The sequence below is a fragment of the Sardina pilchardus genome, chromosome 18, assembly GCF_963854185.1.
Source record: "Sardina pilchardus chromosome 18, fSarPil1.1, whole genome shotgun sequence".
Lineage (NCBI taxonomy): Eukaryota > Metazoa > Chordata > Actinopteri > Clupeiformes > Clupeidae > Sardina > Sardina pilchardus.
In genome coordinates, this window is record NC_085011.1 from 4,305,959 (window position 1) to 4,323,723 (window position 17,765).

General features: G+C 44.0%; 1 protein-coding gene across 1 annotated transcript in view; it reads right to left on the reverse strand.

Moving 5' to 3' along the window:
* LOC134064168 (echinoderm microtubule-associated protein-like 6) overlaps positions 1–10,220 on the reverse strand; it is an 81,834-nt gene extending 71,614 nt beyond the window's left edge. The window contains exon 1 of the mRNA XM_062519991.1: positions 10,024–10,220. Coding sequence (XP_062375975.1) covers positions 10,024–10,220 — 197 coding nt within the window. The remainder of the gene's footprint in view (positions 1–10,023) is intronic.
* Positions 10,221–17,765: the final 7,545 nt, after the last annotated feature.

Sequence of the window (17,765 nt, forward strand, 5' to 3'; positions counted from 1 at the left end):
GAGGAGAGGGAGGGAGGGGGGGGAGGAGAGGAGGAGAGGAGGAGGGGAGGAGGAGAGGAGGGGAGGGAGAGGAGGAGGAGGGGGAGAGCAGCCAGAACAGGAGGAGGAGGCGATGCATGCTGCCTTGTGTGTTTTAAAGGGCTCTATCTATGTGGCTACTGCATGTATAGCACACATGTAAAAGTAAATAAACACACACACACAAACACATGGTACAGATGGACAAAAAAAGCACAGTAGCGCACATACACACCAGTAGCGCACATACACACACACACACACACACACACACAAACAGAGAGAGAGAGATGCATGTGCCCCCCCCCAACCAAAACCAACACACACACACACACACACACACACACACAGAGCGATTTAAGTGCTGATCTAACCCTCCTAATTGGTCTTGATGGGGATCCTCACCCAGGAGTGGGGGGGATCAAAAGGCCATCAATTTGGGCTGTGTCTGTCCGCCGCTGAATAGCTTTGAAACTTTAAACAGCTTCTGTTAATCTGTAATGAGCTCCGATCCCTCTGAACATTTGAAATTGCTCGCTGAATAATAGAACAGGACAATTTGTCGCCTCCACACCAGTTCACATTAGAGGAGAGCGGCTACAAAATGATATCAGTGGAGAAATTTGTCACATACTGTAACAGTACAACAACAGTTACTTCGATTACGACAGCTCTCGTATGGAAATGATGGCTGAGCAGAAGAAATGGGCTACACACACATCTCACACCACATCCACAGCCCTTTCCCTTTCTTGCCCCAAGTGGACGTGACTCAGATGGCAGAGGGTAGCTGGGCTGCCCTTTCATGTCCAACCGTTGAGGGAATATCTCAGATCTGAGTCACACTGGGCTGCTTCAGAAATGAAATCAACCCGTTTAAAGAAGCAAGAGAAGAACACACGATGTAGCAGTGCTTCCTCTCACCTTCACTCTGTTACAGTGAAACTGTGCTATGTGCGTACATGTGCCGAGCTCTGGTGAGTGTGTGTGTGTGTGTGTGTGTGTGTGTGTGCGTGTGTGTGTGTGTGGGCTATGTGCGTACATGTGTCGAGCTCTGATGTGCCAGTTGCTGTTGTTTCTGCACTATTCCTAGAGCACGTCAAATTCTCTGGATTTTAAATTCACACCAAGAGACAAATCATCAAAGTCTGTGTGTGTGTGTGTGCGTGTGTGTGTGCGTGTGTGCATGTGTGTGTGTGTATGAGTGTGCGTGTGTGTGTGTGTGTGTATCTGTGTGTGTGTGTGTGTGTATGTAGGATAACAATAGTGCCTGTATCCTTTGAGGTTCCTGCAAAGGAGATTCCATCTCTGCAGAGACAGGGACGCACGGGGGCTTACCCAGTTGCACTGTCAATACGGACTCCTATCTCACCGCCTCTCAAGAGTGATGGAGGCGAGATTAGCACCTTTGATGCATTCAATGCTCCAAAAAGAGCACATGAATTATCATGTATAATTCAGCAATGTCTTTGTTGTTGTGGAAAAAAAATCTGAGCCGGAGCTAAATATTGATGCTTTCCCCTTTCTATTGCCAGAGAGACTCCTGTACGCGGGCCTCACAATAGGCGCTCAGACTGACGTGTGTGTCTCATAAGCTGCATCTCACACAAACACCACTGGGGTTACCCTTCTGCTGCACGCACGCATGGCACGCACACACACACGCACGCACGCACGCATGCACACACACACACACACACACACACACACACACACACACACACACACACACACACACACACACACACACACACAGACACACACACACGCACGCACACAACACTGCAGTGAATAAAAATAACTTCAGAAACTGGTGAGGAAACATGATGCGAAATGCGAACACGTAGAAGTGGCATTAAAGTGTGACAGAAAGGAAATTGGGGCGTGCGTTACTTAAGGGCAGAGGGGCACTGCATCAGGGCCCCAGATGCTGATGGTGTCTCTTGGAGCCCTGAATCCGACACACACACACACACACACACACACACACATACACACACACACACACACACACACCCCACGACCAGCTTAATCTGCGTGCCCTGAGAGGCAGAGAGGAGGCGACAGCAGCAGAACTCAGAACCGAACGCACGCTGGTTAAGTAATTATCATGCTGTCAGTCAACTTGCCATTAGCGAGAGGCAAAACTATAATCAATCCCGTCTCTTGTGTAGATAGAATGTAAAAACTTCAATTATTATGAACAATGGCGGGGGGAAAAAAGTTCAATTGTGGGAGTGATGCAATAAAATGACAAAGATGTCTCTACAATTGAATAATCAGACTGGGCCATTAGGCTGTGCTATCAGGTATTCCACTTTATCGTTACAATTCATAAAAAGAGCCCTTTCATCGTTCTCCCGCTTTTTCCTTTCACTCACCGGAGAGACAGAGAGAATCGAGGAAGGACTGGAGAAAGAGAGAGGAAGAGGAAGAGTGAGAGGAAGAGCTGTTTTTTCTCCTTCGCTGGCTAATCACTGCAGTTCCTCTGAGAGCCGAGAGAAAGAGAGAGAGTGAAGAGAGAGAACGTGAGAAAAGCTGAGGAACAGGCAATGAGAAAGAGAGAGAGAGAGATTGAGAGAGAGAGAAATGGAGAAAGAGACAGAGACATGGAGAGACTGAGGAACCGGCAGTGAGGAAGACAGCGAGAGAGAGAGAGGGAGAGAGAGAGAGAGGGAGAGGGAGAGAGAGAGAGAGAGAGAGAGGGAGAGGGAGAGGGAGAGAGACAGAGAGAGAGAGAGAGAGAGAGAAAGAGAGAGAGGGAGAGAAAAGCGATGGTGATGAAGCTGTGTCTGCCCGAGGCCAGGCCTCTGCCATCGCTCCAGGGCACTGGTCCCCCCGGCCACGCCGTCACCGTGGCGATGCCAGCCGCCCCCCCGCCAGCAGCCCTAACCCCCCCCCCCCCCATGCTACTGGGCACTCGGCAGCGGAACACGCCACATGCCATCAGCCAGAACGCACTCAGACACACACACACACACACACACACACACACACACACACACACACACACACACACACACACACACACACACACACACACACACACACACACACACACACACACAGCCTCCCACTGGGAGTAAGCTGCTAAGCAGGACTTGTGAATGGCAAGGCTTCCGCCATAGCCTGTGTTGATTTAACAAACCATGATAATCTGAGTCTGACTCATGCACAGCTCCAGGTGAACTCTACGCTTTAATCGTTCTCCAAAGCAACACTAGTACCTCACACTTATTCAGGTGAACTCTACGCTTTAATCGTTCTCCAAAGGAACACTAGTATCTCACACTGGTTCCTGAGCTTTAAGGTTTAATCGTTCTCCAAAGCAGCTGTTAAAATGGGCACATAACTCCTCCCCAACATCAAGGGAGGATTGTGCAAATGGTGGTTGGCTTGGCGTTTTCAAAAGACACCCCACCGTTGACCATTTAATCCCACACCACAAATAAATCCATAGACAGGTTTGTCTTCGGTTGGGCTTCAAGATCTAAATGTGATTTATGGGAGTACAAAGATGCTGCGTATACCAGCCGAAGACCAAACAGAAAGGCACACGCAACAGCAACACAGTGTTTTCTTACTATAAAAGAGTGCAGAGTATAGCTAAAGAGCCAGACAAAAAGGCGTCTATATTGTTTTGCGTTATGGCTGTGAGATGCAGGCCTCTGTCTTCTGCTATTTCTACTGCTGTGCAAAACAGTCGACAAGATATCACGACCTGTTACCTACAGAAGTCACACCCACTGGAACACGTGACACAGACAAATCTACTTCTGTAAGCTTCCAGCCTCCATGGTCCCTGCTATTCCATATCAATTTATTGCTTTGATACTACCACATATTTTCACGTTGTCCCAAGAGCTGTAGGATTACAGTAAATACACTTATTATTCTTTTATTTTTGTCTAGAAAGTAATTCATGAACTGTGTTGAATTTCATAGTGCATTACCTTTCTCTAAAGGAGGTTTTCAGAATTGAAATGAACCTCCCTTGGATATCAGTTCAACATACTTTTGTTATGCTAACACATGCTGCTCAAACAGGGATCAGCAACTGTTAGCAACCGCTCAGCTGTGAGTAGTGTTTTGGCTAAAGGTTGCCATGGTAAATATAGCTGCATTCACCAATAACGTAACACAACAGCTGTCTGTCCCTGAAGATATCAACCTCCAATAAACCCTCTGACAAGAATCCACAGTGCGGTTGATTGAAGACTAGTTGGAGACGTTATTGGCAGGTTAGTATGGATGTTGCTGACTGCATACTGTGCATATGAGACATTAACTACATACTGAACAAGGCCTCCTAGTTCATCACCCAATCTGCTGTCTGAGGCAATCTGACAGGAATGATTTAGCATATGGCTGGGCACAAAAGTTGCTGATCAAACAGAGCTGCCATAGGCTACTTCGACTCTGTTAAATACAGCTCCATGCTATATTTAGGTTGGACTTTGGGGGGGAAAAAAGCAAATGCAATGGGCTTGCGATTGCGAATACAAAAGCCACTAGTGACCTCTCTCCCTGCCCTTGCACTGTGACGAGAGTTTTCTTTGTCTGTGAGAGGAGCTCAGTGAAAGGTCACGCTTGTGTCCGTCCTTCTCAGATCCATGAAATCCTGAGCACTTAGAGAGCTGTCCCTGGTGCTGAAGCACTTAGAGCTGTCCCTGGTGCTGAGGGCCCCAGCAGAGAGCCAGTGAAGCCTGCCTCTGATTCAGTCATTAGCCCTGATTAATACGGACGGGGAAAAAACACCCTGACACATCTCCCTTCACACAAACACACACACACACACACACATAAACTCTCTCTCTCTCTCTCTCTAACTTTCTCTGACAAACACACACACTCTCTCTTATACACTCTCTGACACACACACACACACACACACACACACACACACACACACGCCCTTACTCTCCCTTCTCTCTCACTTGTTCACTTATGCACTGGAGTCTTGCCTCACACAGAACAAGTGAGGGTTTTTTTTGGTAAAGCGTTCTCTCTATGAACTCGATCCCCTACAGACTGAACTCTGCTGTCGCAGATAACTCGATGCGACGTGCCAAGCCAATTAACAAACACAGGCAGAAGAGCAGCACTTCTCAGAAAAGTTAGAGACGAGCTAGATTTCCTCAGTGGGGCAAAGAGGCATCTGCATGGATTATGTAAATGTGGAAAGAGTGAACAAACAAACAAACAAACAAACAAAGTTTGAAATAATCTAAACTACTCGCGACCTTTTTCTTCTTGAAGAACATTTCACTGTCCTTCGAGTGGCCCACCGAATGCACAGATCCCTGCGGCTGACGGATGCATCCGGAACCAGGATCTACCCTCTAGCACCGCAGGAAGTGGGGCAACCAATGCAGGACAAATACTGAGGGACGGCAGCGCAAGGACAGAACAGGAACAAAGGAAGCTTTGGGGAGAAGGTGCCGGGCTGGGCATGTGGAGCAAGCAGGCCAGCAGAGATGGGGCTAATCACTCCCCTCACAGCAGGGCGTGTGCCTCCGCCATACCGGCACACCTTACTAGAGCCTCTAACGTAGAACCGCTACTTTATAAACATACCAGATTTCGTACAGTAGATAGATACTTTATTGATCCCCAAGGGAATTCAAGGTCCCAGCAGCTTAAGACATCACACACAACACACACTACAATGTAAACAGGATGATAAAAAGCAAATCAACAAATCATCGTGACTCATTTCTTGTGTATTAGCCACATCGGGCATAAGCCGCAGGACAGTGTTTATATCATGTTAACTGCCCCCGTGTATTAACCTCACAGCTGGAGAAAGTTTGCAAAATCAATGTATGAAACCGCAGCTAATAGTTGGAAAATTACGGTAACGTATAACCGATACTTTACAAACATACAACATTTAGTATTGTAAACGGAGAGAGAGATAGTGAACCAAAGGACAAGGTGTTTTATGCCAGGTAAAATAAACAAAAGCATATTAATACCATATTAACTGCAACATGAATTAACCTCATAACTGAAGAAATTTAGCAAAATCAATGTATAAGCTGTGGCTAATAGTTGGTCAATTTTGGTAATTTTTATCATGGGGAGGCATTCTATACCGGTATATGAATGATGAAACATTTAGCCCATTCTTGGACAGCAGAAATGGGAGGGTCTATTGGCACACCTCACAATATCAGTTAGTTTCTAACATAACACTACTACTTAGAGTCATATTAGCATTGTAAAGGGAGAAAGATAGAAATCTGCCTCACAGTGCATTTCAACAGTCCTTCATGACAACTGACTGACAGCAGAATTGCTGTGTGATCTTCAAACCACTCCATCAGATCTGAGTTGAGTACAGTAGTTGCTCACTGGAGCCACAAAGGGGTGAGATGCTGGGCCAAGTCCCCCAATGCCCCCCCAACATTTGCATATGTCTTTCAAATAGGGGTATGATTCAATCATTCATTCATTCATTCATATATTCATATATTCATCAAACAAATACACCAAATATCACAATCCATCAAATACTACACACACGATTGTATATGATAATCCTTTCAACATCACACTTCTGTTACCTCAGATAATCATGTATGGTAATCCCTCAAATGCTATGTCTCTGTTCCCTTCTGTCAACAACATGAGAATCACTGTTTCTTTTAAGTGAAACAGACGGCTGAACGTGAGAAACAACACTGCAGGTGTACTGTAAGCTGGTGCTCTGTATCTAATTGCGGTCTCAACTTGACTGACAGTTTAAAAATTAAACATGGAAACAGGCATCCTGTGGAAGTGAAGAGCATCCATTATTTCAGATGCGAGCAGCCTGACAAGATTTTTTGAGCACAGCTCGAGATATGGTAGCACTCCACTTGCTATCACCTCCCAACACCAGAAAAAGCAAAGGGATCTCGATCTCTCTCTCATCATCATCATATGATACGGATCTGCCAGAGCTAGCCTACTCTTGATTAATTAAACATTGCATATGAATGACACTTGAACATTTCTTTATCATAATCAGATTTCTTTTTAGCTTAACTGAAGGATGCCGGGGACATTTTAATGGCATCAAAAAGTCACCGTTTTTTTTATTCATTTTTTAAATGTCAGCAATCTAGACGATGGCCTCCTGATGCCTCACAACAGCGATCCCAATCACCGCTGATTGGCTCACAGCAGAGCCAGGTGGTAGTATGAGACACAAAAACCAGCAACCCAATTATGACTGGCAGACTGTGAATGAGCCCCGAGGACTCGAGTGGGTCCTCTTGGAAAAATAAGTTATTAAAAAAAAAAGAAGCCTGTTTCAGACAGTCACAGCGCGAGGACAGGAGACTTCAATTATCCAGCGCAGACGAGCGAGCAGCCATACATGAAAAGGAGTAATTACAATGGCTCTAAATGGGGAAGGAACATGACCTTGTGAGACGCTGGTGCTTGTACGCACAACCACGCAGGCACACGCACGCACACACACACACACACACACACACACACACACACACACACACACACACACACACACACACACACACACACCCACACACACACACACACACCCACACACACACACACACACACACACACACACACACACACTGAGCACCTGGCCCACATCAAGCCTCTTCAAGATGCAACGTGATTGGCCTACTGAGAACAATTGCTCTTATCCTTCCTACCACACACACACACACACACACACACACACGCACACACATACACACAGACAACATACACACACACACACACACACACACACACACACACACACACACACACACAGAGGTGACAGGTTTACAAAGCCACCGGTACTGTTCTCACACGTTACGAAAATGCAATAATTAAAGACAGCTGAGCACATTCCACACATTGAAATGGGACTGACGAGTGGTCTTCCTCAGCCTAGCCCACAGGAGGGCATCTTGTGTGCAGTCTGTCGGGCTGCGTGTTTAAAGAGTATCCTGTGAAATGCATCAACACTCTCCTGCTCTGGAGCCTTTGCTCATTACACATGAGTGAGCCCAAGGCCCCGATGCTCTAGCTTACTGCAACTCTAAACTCCTCCGTTCTTCCGCTTCTGGTTTTCTTGTATTAGTCTTAATGGAAGGGCGCTTTGGCTTTCCCGCTAGTAATTACAATTCATCAGCTGTCGTGCACCAGGTTTCCTATCAGCTGAGGGAGAAGCATTCACTTTCACTGACAACCTCCCACGACACACAACACAAGCACGGACTTAGAGGCAAAACACCATCAGCAAAGACAAATCATTAGCTGGATTACATCTTCCTGTCAGTATCTTTGAGACAAACATGTTTACAATTTTTTTCCGAATTATTTTTCTGTACATTTGTACCCTGAGAGGAGAAGAGACTAAAGAGTGAAATGTGATGCAATAAGGCGTCAGTGAGCGCACACGCCAACAGCGGTGCTATCTCTCTGGTCCGATTAGATCGGAGGCTTTCGGCTCCCGTGGTTTTATCGGTGGCATGGGCAGCCCCAGGAACGCTGATGAAGGCCGATGTTTTTGAAAAGAGCGACGTTACCTGACAGGGCGTAACCTGAAGCCTTTAAGGCCACTGATTACACACAAAAAGACAAGTACGGGCAGGCCCGGGTAGTAACCGCAGCCCCACCACAAGTGCAGCACAGCAATAAACGGTCTCTATTGTACTGAATTGAGCTCACAGTTATGATGATGCCTCCCATGTGACCAGCTTGCTTGTGAATAGAGAATTCGATGTATAATGGTATACTCATATGCAATTTGGGAACATTAACTATTGATTCTAAAAAGTAGAATATTTCTCTCTCCGGGGAAGGCAGACGGTGCACTGGTAGCAGTTGTAGCAATAGCAACACACAAGTATCCACATTAAACAATGCAGGCCACTGCCTTTTACATATTCAAATAACACAGTACTTTAAAACAAAACACCATGCTATGATGATCAGATTACAGGCCCACATAATATCGTGACACCAGAACTGTTCTCAGTTGTCTAAAAATGGTTGATGGGCACAGAAAACAAGCCAGAGTCCTATAACATGACAACCGCGTAGCCTACATAGAGAGAGGATTTACAGCTGGGTCTGCTGTTTGGATAGGTGTTACTATTGACTGAGGATGCTTGGCTTGACTTGAGATAACCTAACTACAGACTAAATGGTAAGTGAGTGTTAGATTACACAACAGAACACAGTTCAACAGAATTATAGGCCATATATTTCTAGACAGACTGCAGGTTATTTGAAGCAACAAGTCCTGGATCTGAGAAAAAGGTTTCTGTCTTGAGTTGATGTACTTTACCCGGCTTGTCTAGATAATATTGAACAATTTATGAGATCCATCCAACTGAAAATGATGTGCATTAAATATCGATTTATAACCTACAGGTGTGTGGGGGTGGATGGGGAGAGAGATATTTATCAACCTCCGTTGCAGTATAGGTAGCTAGTCTGCGAGGGAAAATGTCCTTCCCTGTCCCTACAATGTCCAGCCCTGCTTTTAAAAAAAAAAAAAAAAAAAAAATTAATCAGTTTCATTATCGTAGTAATGTAGGTACAATCCTTTATGCATTCAGCTACCCAGTGTTTTAGTAACACAGTTTTACGCCGAGTGCAGAGCACAGACAGGAGTCAGGGTGTGGGGAAGTACCGCGTATATCCTGATTCCTGACAGTAGTGTAAAGGGCGTGACAGCCAGGCAAATCCAAACGTCAAATTGCTGATAATGAGATTAATTTAGATTATCTTAGATTAAGTAATATCTGATTAAAGCAGTTTATAAAAGCATTTGCTAATGTTGATGGTGATCTAACTGGAAGAAAAGTGAAAATCACAGTTTTCTTAAATCCAGAAATGTCACCCATTCGAGCAGGGGTCTGTCTCTACATTATGCACTGATTAGGTGTTGTTTATATCGTTGCCATTAGGGTAAACATATGTGTGTGTGTGTGTGTGTGTGTGTTCTTTTTAACTGATACATGTTAACACAGCTAACAAGGGACTTACCTGATAATATCGTCATTGTGCCCAAGAAAGAACTTCTGCGTGTGTTCTCTGGTGTTGTACACGACGCCGACCCCAGCCACGAAGTACACCACTTCTTTGCCTGCGGTGTAATACAGGTTGTTGCGGCATTGATGCCCTCTGTACCCGTAAATCCATTCTAATCTCAGTTGGCAACGAGGCGCAGTCCGATCGGCCATGATATTGAGCAACTTCTTATGGTTGATGTTTCTTATAAGTTCGCAGTTGTCACTGTTTTTAAGAACATCAACGCCGCCCGTGATTTGCTCACACAAATTCAGTGGCACAGACGGTCCTCTCTCTGTGTTGGTTGTGTTGCCACGGGGTTAGTCGCTCATCCATCTGATGTACACATCAGGATTTGCCGAACTGTGTCGAAACATTTCGAAAGTCATGTACGCTTTAATATCCTTTACACTGCGAGACAGGGCCACGTTCTTTCGATACCCCAGAAGATTTCATGCTGAATAACTTTTGACACGGTAAACACAGACCAGCCATTTCAGGCATCCACATAAGAACATTTAAAAGGCGTCAAAACACAGGGCTATTTACATTTTAAATCGTACAAGAAATGTCTATTATTGGAGAAGCATGTAGCCCAATGGTGCAGTATAAACAAATGACAAATGAACACTAGTCGGGGAGGATTCCACCACTGCTAAATATAATCCTCGTACTAATCCTCCGTCGTACCATCAGCCATAGTTTCTGCAGTTTTTACAGGGAAAAAACTACATATAATTTAGCACAATTATTTGTAAAAAAAAAAAAAAAGAATGTTACACGCTAGAAAAACGACAGACCGTACGACAACCATTCACAAATCCGATTTAGGGAAATCCCAGAGTCTTAAGGTTACGATGATTTGAGATTTTGCGCGTTCAATCAATCCCGCAAAGTGCACTCTGTCGGTCGTAGGACCACCTCGCTCTTGTTGTCAGTCGCGGTCCCTGCTACGACACCGCCCCAAAAATAAGTCTTCTTGTTGCTAACTTCCGTCCAGATGCAAACAATTGAAAAGCTTCCAGATGTAACTGCTGTCAACGCATCTCTGTTTCTTAGTCCGCATCTCAAACGGATGAAAAACAGATTCCAGGATACGGAGTTCTCGTAGAATGCAGCATGTTCAAATAGCTAGTGACAACATCAACAACATACATTTACCGAAACAGTGCTCAAGATTTAGGTTTGGTAGACCCAGGCATAGCTCATATTAGGCCCGTGCAACAAAAATCTACGCGTATCTCATATTATTTCAAGAATTACCTCCTTGGCTTCTAGGTGATACTTGTTACCACGACGCTGTGAGCGCCGACTCTGACTGCAATAGAAATCGGCCTGCTGCAAAGATTCATGGGCAACTGAGGATTTAGCATCATTTTGATCCCGCAATGTCGAAATCGTGTATTTAAAGACTACAATAACCAGTGGGCCGTGCTCTTTCGCTGTCCGCGGTGCTGAAATTGGGAAACGAGACAGCCGTGTGGTGAGTGTGGAAACAGCTGGGTGCAGCTATAATGCAAAACAGAACAGTGCAATCTTTCATCATTTCAATTATTTGGCTGCATACAGTGGGATATTTAAACATGTTAGCGTATCTAGTAGGCCTGTGTATTTCTGGCAGCCTACTATTAAACATGTTTAGAAGTCTATTCCATCCTAAACAGGAGACAATGGACAATGTCGTTTAGTTCATCAATTTGATGCCCTATAGAGGCATCAACACAATCACTACTCACCTGAAATAAGCACTGTAGTTTGAGCTTGGAGGTTGAGTGTTCTCAGGAGGATTTTTGGTGAATGGGAGTCATTATGGGAGGCCATTGAGTCCAATCTAGAATTGTCAAGAATGTGTACAGAATGTGTCACAATGATTGCAATTGACTGAGGAGATATTATCAAAGATCCTTCATTACTATCCGCTCCGCTTTAACCCTCTCTGGAGATATCAAACAGTGAAGAAATGCTTATTCCCATAACTATCCACTCTTCTTCATGTTTTGAATCCTGTTGATCGATATCGATATCGATATCGTTTTTTATCAATTTTTGTAGCTTAATTCTGTTCCTTCACACAACACCACACAGAAGCCTGCACTTGTATTTGTTTTCATTTTGTGTACAAATAATTTACCAGTTTCATACTTGCAAATCTCAGATTCTCTCTTGGGTTTTTGGCACTCAAATCGGTCAGTAAAATATACCTGAGCAAACTACATGAAACATGCTCCTCATCACGTTAGGCTTGCAGCCAGCTCTGAACATCCTCTGCACCTGGCCATTTATGAGAGAAGGCAATTCCACAGATGGGAAAAAATGTTCATCTAACATGACGACGAGTTACTCAAAATCCTAAAGCTAATGGGCACGGTATTACATTGTTCAGTAATTATATTTCTTACATAACTGTGCTACACAGCAAGTGGTAATGTGTGATATTATGCATGCTACGCAGGGCTTTCTAAGGGCTACTCATCATTATTGACTCCATTTGTAACCAGCCAGGCAGATCCAGTTGATATATCCCACCGCCAGCACAATAAGCTTTTGATATAAGAGCCCATAGATTTGAAAATTTGGTAGAGCCATCCCGCCCTGTATTTTAGGTCTTTGTAAAAACAATGTCCTGATCCTAGGTGTTTGGTTATTCCAAATAAAGATTAAATAAGACTATCAAGCTTTGTAAAGAAAGTTTTTGTAAGGAAATATGGGATCCACTGAAACAAAAACAAGAATTTGGGAAGGATATTCATTTCAATTATACTGATTCGCCCAGCCAAAGACAAGGGCATAGTGGACCAGCGGGTGAGATCCTGTTTTGTACGCTCTATGAGTGGGGTAAAATTGGCCTTCAGAAGCTGAGAGTGGGACTTGGTTACACACACACACCAAGATAATTAAATCTATTATTAGTCACTTTGAAAGGTAATGAATGAAGTGAGGTCCGTGTGGCAACTGTAGTAATCGGTAAGAGCTGACTTTTTCCAAGGTTGAGCTTGTACCCTGAAAAACTACCAAAGTCTTTATTCTGTGCCTTCCAGTAAGCCACACAATTGACTTTAAAGCACTACTGCTTGTTTATAAATCAGTATATGGAGCAGGACCTAAATACCTATGTTTCAGCAGTACACACCTCGTCCTCTCAGGTCTCAGGAGAAAAACCTCTTTGTAAAAGCTGCTGTTAGAACTGAACATGGCGAAGCAGCTTTTAGCTGCTATGCGGCTCAGCTCTGGAACCAACTTTCGGATGACCTTAAAAAGGCCCCAACTGCAGCCTATTTTAAATCTAGACTAAAGACCAAATTGTTCTCAGATGCTTTCTGCTAATTGTCTTTTAATTATTCCACCTTGAGTCTTTTATGTTAATTATTCTTTATTGATTTTATCTTGATTTATGCTTTCTCTTTATTTTCTATTATGATATTTTTATTGTTATTATCATTACTATTACTCTTTGTCCATCTATGCTTTACTGTATCTGTTTTACTGTTTGGTTTTTGTTTATGTAAAGCACATTGAATGACCTCTGTGTATGAAATGTGCCATATAAATACTGTAAACTTGACTTGACTTGACTTGACTTAAGGATATTGATAATATGTAGAATAGATACAGACAACATTTACTTTTAAGAAAGTTTGATAACACTTTACTTGACGGGTGAGTTCATAACACATTCATAGCAGCTGCTAGCCTAGAAATCTAGATGCACCCTAGCGGCAAAAAAATATTTTTTGCCTAGCGGGATGGTAGGCCCGGACTGGATATCCCTGTGTATAGAAAATACTTAACCGTGTGTGTGTGTGTGTGTATATATAGAAATACTTAACCGTGTGTGTGTGTGTGTGTGTGTGTGTGTGGAGAAGTACTTAACCGTGTGTGCGTGTGTGTGTGTGTAGAAAATACTTCACTGTGTGTATGTATGTGTGTGTGTGTGTGTGTGTGTATAGAAATACTTAACCGTGTGTGTGTGTGTGTGTGTGTAGAAAATACTTCACTGTGTGTATGTGTGTGTGTGTGTGTGTGTGTGTGTGTGTATAGAAATACTTAACCGTGTGTGTGTTTGTGTGTGTGTGTGTGTGGAGAAGTACTTAACCGTGTGTGCGTGTGTATGTGTGTAGAAAATACTTCACTGTGTCTGTGTGTGTGTGTAGAAATACTTCACTGTGTGTGTGTATGTATAGAAATACTTCAGTGTATGTGTTGTGTGTGTGTGTGTGTGTAGAAATACTTCACCAAGACCTGTTCCAACAGTGCCAATAAGTAGTGTACAGTACTAATGCACAGTACTAACGGCTGTGGACGCCCATCTGAAGATCAGACACCAGCAGCACTAGTAGCACTAATGTTAGCACCCGCTCTGTATCATAACAACTCGACAACCGTCTTAAAAAACAACTATTTATAAAATGTTATGATGATTTGATGAAGAGGACATTTAGAACACCTCAATGGAAACAGATGTAGTGGATCCCAACCGGCTCTTTCTGGGATCTCACAGATGAACTCTGCTGATCGCCCACCACCTGAAGAGCGTCTGTGTGGACATCGGCAGATTATTTTCACAGGATTGTGTGACCTTCACATGATAGACCTGAGGACTACACAGTAGCAGCCTACATGGTGTGTGAGTATCATTTCTATGGGTGAGTATAATTCCTGTAGATTTGTGAGTAGAATTCCTACAAATGAGTAGAATTCTTATAGGTGGGTTCATATAATTGCTGGTGAGAATAATTCCTGTAGGCGTGTAGGAGGGAGTAATTCCCACACCAGCAGAACATTATTTAAACTGTGAAGAAGGGGACCACAGTCTGAGGTGTGTGTGTGTGTGTGTGTGTGTGTGTGTGTGTGTGTGTGTGTGTGTGTGTGTGTGTGTGCAGTTTGCAGTGATAGGTGTCCATCCAGCTCATTACCTTTGTGCAGTTTCTGTAAACAATTGTTTTTTTTTACCGCAGCAGCTGAAGCAGCCAGGCAGTTCCTGGTGGTCTTCCACTCTGTAGTCCATGCCTCTGATTGGTGGTCTTCCACTCTTAGTCCATGCCTCTGATTGGTGGTCTTCCACTCTGTAGTCCATGCTGATTGGTGGTCTTCCACTCTGTAGTCCATGCCTCTGATTGGTGGTCTTCCACTCTTAGTCCATGCTGATTGGTGGTCTTCCACTCTGTAGTCCATGCCTCTGATTGGTGGTCTTCTACTCTGTAGTCCATGCCTCTGATTGGTGGTCTTCCACTCTGTAGTCCATGCTGATTGGTGGTCTTCCACTCTGTAGTCCATGCTGATTGGTGGTCTTCCACTCTGTAGTCCATGCCTCTGATTGGTGGTCTTCCACTCTGTAGTCCATGCCTCTGATTGGTGGTCTTCCACTCTGTAGTCCATGCTGATTGGTGGTCTTCCACTCTGTAGTCCATGCTGATTGGTGGTCTTCCACTCTGTAGTCCATGCCTCTGATTGGTGGTCTTCCACTCTTAGTCCATGCTGATTGGTGGTCTTCCACTCTGTAGTCCATGCTGATTGGTGGTCTTCCACTCTGTAGTCCATGCTGATTGGTGGTCTTCCACTCTTAGTCCATGCTGATTGGTGGTCTTCCACTCTGTAGTCCATGCCTCTGTTAGCCTGGCAAGCCAAACTACACAAAAATGTATAGTCTGGGGTCGGACCATTCACAGAGTTGAAGCCGGTGGGTGGGATGAACAGTTGTCTTTCAAACTGCCTCTGCACGTATAGGCCAGCATTTGCGACCAATCGTAGCCGGTCGGCAAAACGGCAAATACATCCTTCTTTAAAACGAATGACTTGAGTGCTTCTTTCTGCTCAAACTTCAAAGAAAAGCCCAAGTCTAACTCTTCCAAAGCCGATTCAAACGAGCACGCTTCGTTAGCCTCATCCATGTTTTGTTTTTCTCTATGGTTGTGCGATACGGTCTCAAACCCAACTCGTCGAGGACGCATGGTCCAGTCCACTGGCGTCTTATCGGAAGCCGAAGGTGAGCTAAGGCGGGCTCAAGGACTCCGTACACAGATAGAGCGTTCTGATTTGCTAGGCTGAACTCGAGCCTAGTGCATCCTTGGCCTCAACGGTGTGACCCTAGACCATCCCGCTAGGCAAAAATATTTTTGGCCGTTAGGGTGCGTCTAGATTTCTAGGCTATGCCTCTGTGATAGTTTTAGAAAATGGAAGAATTTCACACACATTACATGATGGCTTTGTGTTATTCATACGTTCACCCAGGCAGGTAGACTCCAATGTTGGGATTCATAGACACATCATCAGCCCCAGTGTCAAGGTGTTCCTGTATGTGGTGGTCTTCCACTCTGTAGTCCGTGCCTCTGTGATCATTTTAGAAAATGGAAGAACGACAGCGTTGGGATTAACAGACAGGCCATCAGCCCCAGAGTCAAGATGTTCAACACAACACAGACCAGACCAGCACATTTCTTTTTTTTTTTGTTGTAATGCAATGTTTATTGATTTTTCAACATATAGTATACAAAGCATTTGTCAATAATGATCAAATGATCAAATATATATATTTTTTGGTTCCAATATATATAAAAGTAAAGTATGAAAATCCAATAAAAGAGTAAAATATAAAAGGCATAAGTACTGGAGTAAATAATAAAAGAACAAAGAAAAACCCACTGACTAAAGGCAAACTAACCTAATAGAGACGTACTGTAGGCACAACATACAGTAGCCCTCACTCTCCTCCTCTTCATCCCCCCTATAGGTTTTACTCTCACCCTATATATGGTCAGTTTCCCTCACAGTGAGCCCTGATTGGAAGCCCTCTGTGTAGCCTTCTTTTTATGATCTTCGCCTCCCTTTCTAGTAGTCAAGTCGGCTTTAGGCCCTACTGTACTCTCATCCCCCACCCACAGGATATGTACAGTCATTTCCCGCATATAAGCCGCATTGTGTATAAGCCGCAGGACAGTGTTTTATGCAAGTTAAAATAAACAAAACCATATTAACACCATATTAACTACCCCCCTGTATTAACCTCATAGCTGAAGAAATTTTGTAACATCAATGTATAAACCGCGGCTAATAGTCTGGAAATTACGGTAAGTCTGATTCTGTTGCGCCTGTGTTCTGGGGAAAGCTCCCCTCTAGACAGTTGTCTAAGCACTCAATGTTCTCTGTGGCTTTTACCAAAAAAGAACTTTCCTCTACACCTTGTGCCATGTGGTTCACATTTCTAATCAGGCTCAGCCCGCACCTGTGTCTTGTTCCACTCTCTACCTGTCTGTGTGGCTTTCAGCTTCTTGGTGCTTACAAAGGTCACCTGACATACACAAACCGTAATGTGAATAAAAAGGTTACACATTTACATACAGTACAAGGAGTACATGTTTGCATATAAAGATTGCATGTATGGATACACAGATTACAGCTTTCATTTTGGCATATAAAGGTTACATTTCACATCATACATATACCTCATTAGTAATGGCACAGCAAAGCAGTTTGCAAAGTGCAACAAATCATAGCAGCAGCAACAGCACATGTTTATGCATACCCCATCACATGAGGCTCAGACTCCTGTCCCTATTAAGGGTTCCCTCACCATTCCCTTATGCCTCATATGTTTTTTATTGACATAAGGTTCAGCTGTTACACACTGGACTCACGTTTCCCTCTCTTCCACTGTTTTTTTTTTTTTTTGGCTTGATTCGTTCCACATTGATGGATATTCTTCACCTTAAAACATAATCATC